Source organism: Cariama cristata, unplaced genomic scaffold (assembly GCF_000690535.1).
Source record: "Cariama cristata isolate BGI_N322 unplaced genomic scaffold, ASM69053v1 scaffold13942, whole genome shotgun sequence".
NCBI classification, from domain to species: Eukaryota; Metazoa; Chordata; class Aves; order Cariamiformes; family Cariamidae; genus Cariama; species Cariama cristata.
In genome coordinates this window covers 62219-67893 of record NW_009603360.1, presented here as the reverse complement: position 1 = coordinate 67893, position 5675 = coordinate 62219, and the positions used below count along the sequence as shown (strand labels likewise).

At 42.1% G+C, this 5675-nt stretch overlaps 1 protein-coding gene across 2 annotated transcripts in view; it reads right to left on the bottom strand.

The window, feature by feature from the left end:
• Positions 1-2891: 2891 nt before the first annotated feature.
• ADD1 (adducin 1 (alpha)) overlaps positions 2892-5675 on the bottom strand; it is a 32576-nt gene continuing 29792 nt past the window's right edge. For both annotated transcript variants that reach the window (XM_009695152.1, XM_009695153.1), the window contains exon 14: positions 2892-3600. In XM_009695152.1, the coding sequence (XP_009693454.1) occupies positions 3248-3600 (353 nt within the window). In that variant the 3' untranslated portion in view covers positions 2892-3247. The remainder of the gene's footprint in view (positions 3601-5675) is intronic.

Here is a 5675-nt window from a genome sequence, read left to right as displayed (position 1 = left end):
GAATTAACCACCCAACCATCACCAGCTTCCAAGGACCTCGACCAGCCGTGACTCTTGGCACCTGACTCTGCTGACCAAATACAAAGAGAAGGATTTTGATCTTCTGGAAGGGGACAGGCAATGACCGTTTGCAGCAACAACAGACTTCGGGTTTCCTGCGGCCCTCCACAAGCGGTTACATTTAAGATGGCCTCACAACCAGCTTGGCTAGTTTTGCAAATAGAAAAAACCCCACAAAAGAGTTCAGATCACCAGCCAGGCAGAGACTGGTGCGACAGCGAGGCAGCACGGTGCAATCCCCGTTCATCATCCAGTGCTGTCAAACACCAGCCTCGGCTCCGCTCCTCTCCCTTCCTCACCAGCACAAGCCAGACCAAAGGCACTGCCCGAAGCCCCTGCCGAGAGGACGCTTTTGTCTGGGTTTGGCTGTCAGAGAACAGCTCCACAAGGCGCCTCTAACAGAGGGGAGGGGAGGGAGGGGGTCCTGTACAATTGTCACAAGAGCTCCACAAAAGCTCAGCAGACCTGGTAAAAGCTGTTACCAACTGCCTTAAAAAAAAAGTCAGTGAAAACCAAAAGCGAGCAGCATACTACAGGCTTCCTGAGCCTGCCTGGTACTTTGGCACAGGTGGACTGTTTTTAATATACCATTAAATTTTGAGAACTGTTTTATATTTCTAATACTGTGTGATGTTTTTTGATGACCAAACACTGTTCTTTCTGCATGACAAACGGTTACATTGTACACTCCTCCAGTCAGTTAATTACCATGAAGATGTTACCAAACCTGGCTGGCTAAGCCAAAGTGGGGATCCAGAACCAAAAGCCTCCTGGAGGGAGCCAGCCGCTGAGGACCGCAGGGCCAGGCTGCTGCAGGGAAGGCCCCCTCCAGCAGGTTCTGCCTCCTGCACAGCTGGGACCCTCGGGGAAGGAAGCCCTGCAGGACCCCACTTAAGTATTTTCTGAGAATACACTGAGGCAATCATTAATCATTAAAATAAAATAGAGTGAATTAAATTCAACAGGCTACAGCTGTAGAATAAAACTGTACAAGTTTTGAAAGCAGAGCACGTTTGTTTGGTTTGTTTTTTTAAAGAGTTTTATTTGTGAGTAGAACTTAATGATACAAGAAAGAAAGAAAAATACAGGACTTTATTCTGCCCCAGAGTGTGTAACCATACCATACATGACTACATTTCATATTGTAATACAAAGAATTAAAAGAACAAACTACAAAATTAGAAATTAAGAGTCATTGCATATGTGGTCAAGATAAATGGAGGGACTCCATTAAAGAACTGAAACATAGAGCAATTAGTCATTTAATTACGACCCTGCAATCAAACACAATTTAGCAAAATAAGTATTGTATGCTTCCTAGCGTACAGAGGAGATACAAGGTTAAAGTACAAGCTGAAAGCCACTCGTGCCATGCAGTCCTGACTCAACAGTGCTGCTCGGGGGTCTCCTGCACAGTGCCTTACTCCTGCTTCTCTTCCGCCCCAGCACCACCCGCCCCACAACGGGTGACATCCCATTTCTCACCCTATCCGTTACTACCTCCGCACTTCTTTTCTCAGGGGAAGCCTTACCGCTCTCATTCTCCTTCCAGCTGTTTCTCCTTCACCACCTGACCCCAGGCCGAGCCCAGCGAAGGCCGCCTTCATCCACGGCTGCGCCCAGCCCCTCAGCCCACCGCTCCTTTGATGTTTGCTGCTGCATGAATGTAAGGCATCCGTCTTCTGCTAGTTTACCGATTGCAGTGTTTAATAGTGTCCTAAAAGGTTACATCCACCTTCCGTTTTGTACAGACACTTACTGTGAGTCAACGTGTTTCCCTCTCCCGCACAGGGCTGGGAATGTTTTCTGCTGTTACCACCAGAAACGCCAAACTAGACACCAGAAATGGTTACCAACCTTCCCTGCTTTTGGCTGGGGTAATTAAGCACGGTTTTCAGAGAATTCCTGCAAGCTTTACCTATCTGATCTGAAACTACTTTTACGATTAGTGATAGACAGAAGCATGGCAATAACTGGAAAATAGTGAATTCAGTGGTGAAAGCCATTGTCTTTACCATGCTACGTATTAAACAAACATTTATAGCGAACTGTGAAAATACACCTTTAAGGTTACTTGGGATTTCCATACTTAACTGCTGGCAACAAAAACCCAAAATATTAAAGAAATGCCAGTTTTTGTAACTGAAAATAATTAATATAAAACAAGGGTAAATACTCAGTGTAATGCATTTACATTTTTATCATGGGAAGGAACAAACACAAAAGGCTGCAAACAGGGTTTATGTGCAGCAGGTTTGCACATGCACCCAAGGGATTTTTAAGAGGGTGAAAAAACCCTGCGCTAAGGCCCAAAACACAACTGCCCCTGCTTCGCACCACCAGCTGATGAAAAACTTCTGAAATACTTTTAATACAGTTACTTTTTAACCTTTAACAGCCAAATTACCGTATGACTGATTCTTAGGGATGCAAGATTGAAAGACAGATTTACCTTAAACTGTATTCACTAGGAAAGAAAAAAAAAAAAAAAAAGATCAGGCTCTTTCAATGCACAACATGAGTGGAACACACCACAGTTATTTCAGTCCTAGACATCAACGATGACTTCACGAGCCAGTTATAAAATAAAGTGAAAACCAGCTTCATTTTGTTACAATAGCCAGAAGGGAGAAAGAGAGGAAGGGATGGATGGCCTCAAAGCTTGACTAAAACATGACCTGTAATCACAAGCTCGCAGGAGTTTACATGTCAGCTGAAGAACACATCCCCCTTGATAACACCAGGGCAAAAGCATCCTCTCTTAAAAGTCAATATTTAAGAAGAAATTTACTTGTGACTTAGAACAGAATATTGGAAAAGAACACTTCTTGTGGTAAGCAACACGTGTTTTATTTTTAATTGTGAAAGTTTTTTTTATTCTTTTGTAAAGCAGTGCGTGCTTTAAATTAAAAATAGTGATCCAATGCCTTCCACATGGAAGTCACTGACATTTGATTACAAATTAGGGATCAGATCTGTGGTAGCTGCTGAGAACACGGGATTAGCACCTTTTTGGATGTGAGTTTCTGGTTATAACCTTAAACAATCAAGCTGTAACTGGAGGGGCTGGTTGGATTACTTGTTGCATTCATTTACATAATAAGACAAAACACTCAGCACGATCTGGTACATTCTAGTGGTTAATGGATTTTAAAACATGACAGTGTTTCTGCAGTGTGTTTGGCCTTTAGGAGTCACTCTTCTTTTTGCTCTTCTTCAGGAAGGAAGGAGTGCGAAACTTCTTTTTCTTTTTTGATGGGGACTTCCCTGGAGATTCATCACTACCTGCATCAGCTGCTGTCCCCTCCTCGGCTGTTGGCGTTACGGCCTCTTCAGCGGGTTGAGACTGGGGTTCCTTGTTTTCCACTGCAGGTGATTCCGTTGGGCTTTTGGGCACATCATCATCACATCTCCCTTCCTCCCTCCCTAAGGGAGGGAAGCCGAGTGCTTCTGAAGGCTCATCAGGGGTGAGATCTGGGAGGGTTTGCTTGAAAGTTGCAGCATCACTGTCATCTTTGTAAGTCTGGTCCCGCTGTGTCTCTGGTGGGCGGACAGACAATAACACGGTTAGTTCACCTAAGTGTCCCTAGAACAGAGCGAGCCAAGCAAGTCGATGGTGAGGGCTCTCTATAAAAACACCTAACGTATTTACTTTGCATAAAAGCCTTTGTAATAGGTCTGTTCTCCTTTAGCTTTGGATAGAAATTCAAAAGTTTTGTTTGGTTTTAAGCTTCTTCCCACAGAACAGAGGAAGCTGAATTCCATCATGCGGGTGTAAACCAGCAAGAAAGTAACAGTTCAGACTTCTCTCACGTTTTCTTCGCAAGCAACATGAGACTTCAGTACAGTAAGCAGGAATTAAACCTACAGTTTTCACTGGCACTGAAGAGAGCGTCACAAATTGCGTATCTTGATTCTTTTTTTCTTTTGGTGGGGTAAAACTAATTGCTGGCTTGCAGAGATCCGGTATAAGCAAATCCATTAATTTCTAAACTGTTGGCTTGCCAATTTTTAATCACAATGCTTTTGTGAGATCTAACAGATGTTGCCTCAGTATATGATCTCCTATCACAAAGGCTTAATTTCTTTTGCAAGATATGAGTATATATTATGGATTCCTGTAAGTAAAATCCATGTAGTTTATCAAATTAAGTGAGCTCAGCATGTTATGCGATACAGCTTTTTTTTGGTTTTAAATGTATGAGATGTCTAACAGCAAAACTCACCCCTGTATAAAGGAACATCAAAAATCTAGTGGTAACTTTATCTCCAAAGGTGAACTTTACCAGCACTCCCTCAATTGTAACACCTTCCTATTCCATCACTGCTATGCTTTAGAGATGTTCTGTTTAAAGCTCCTCTTTGTGCACATATATTTAACAACGAGCACTTTTTCAAGTTCCCCTGCAATGTTCATCGCTGAACTGTAGCCAAGAAGTATCTCGTTAGCTGTGTCAAATACATCTCCATTCATGTTACGTAAGGAGGAATTCAGAACAAAATCCAGGCCATACCCATTGTAAGCCACAAAAGAAAAGCAACGATTTTTTCCCCTTTTAAAATCTCATTCATTTTAATTTGAAAAGACTGAAAGCTTTCACAAGAATTTACAGAAAATACTGGATACTTTCCCATTCTTCCTATGGAAATGACAATGAGTGTTCTTTTTATTTCTGCCAGATGGGATTAATAATTCTCTAATATATTTTAGAGGGCTCTGCTCTGTGAATACCTGCTAGAAAACCAACATGTTTTGCCTAGAGCACCATGAACTTCTGATAGGTTAAACAAACAAAAACACACTAGTATTCAGTGCCAAACACTCAGAATGCACAAGTTAGCAGTTTAGAAGTTATAATGCAGGCAGGATTTAAAAAGGAAAAAGCAATTATGTACATTACAAGCTGCCTCCTGAAGTTCTAGTTTAACCTGTATATGTTTGTGACACACAAATCTGTAAGAAGCACCACCTACAATTCCTCACTACCACTACACTCTTTTTGGATTTAATTTTACTTTTCACAGGAATTAACTGAAAGCATTGCTAAGCTCTTCTCCTTGGTACTGAGTGACAGGAGGCGTGGGAATGGTTCAAAGCTGCACCAGGGGAGGTTTCCACTGGATGTCAGGGAGCATTTCTTTACCGAGAGGGTGGTCCAACACTGGAACAGCCTTCCCAGAGAGGTGGTCGAGGCCCGAAGCCTGTCAGTGTTTAAAAGGCATTTGGACAATGCCCTTAACAACTTGCTTTCACTTTTGGTCAGCCCTAAAGTGGTCGGGCAGTTGGACGAGGTGGTCACTGTACGTCCCTGCCAACTGAAAATATTCTATTCTATTCATTAGCTGGCCTAATTTTTAGAACAGGCAACATATTAGATTGTCAGGCAGATTTATTTTATCTTTTAAAAATAAATTTAAAATAAAGTTTTAAAAGAGGGATTAGAAATTCTTAAAATTAAAGAACAGGAAGCTACAAGCATTCAAACAGCATTTGCCAGTCAGCCTAAGCATTGGATGAACAGTTTTATAACTCATTAATCCAGGACGGCTCTCTTCCCAGTTTGCCAAATTACCATCATCTTTACTAAATGGATTAACATTACGCTGGAATCAAA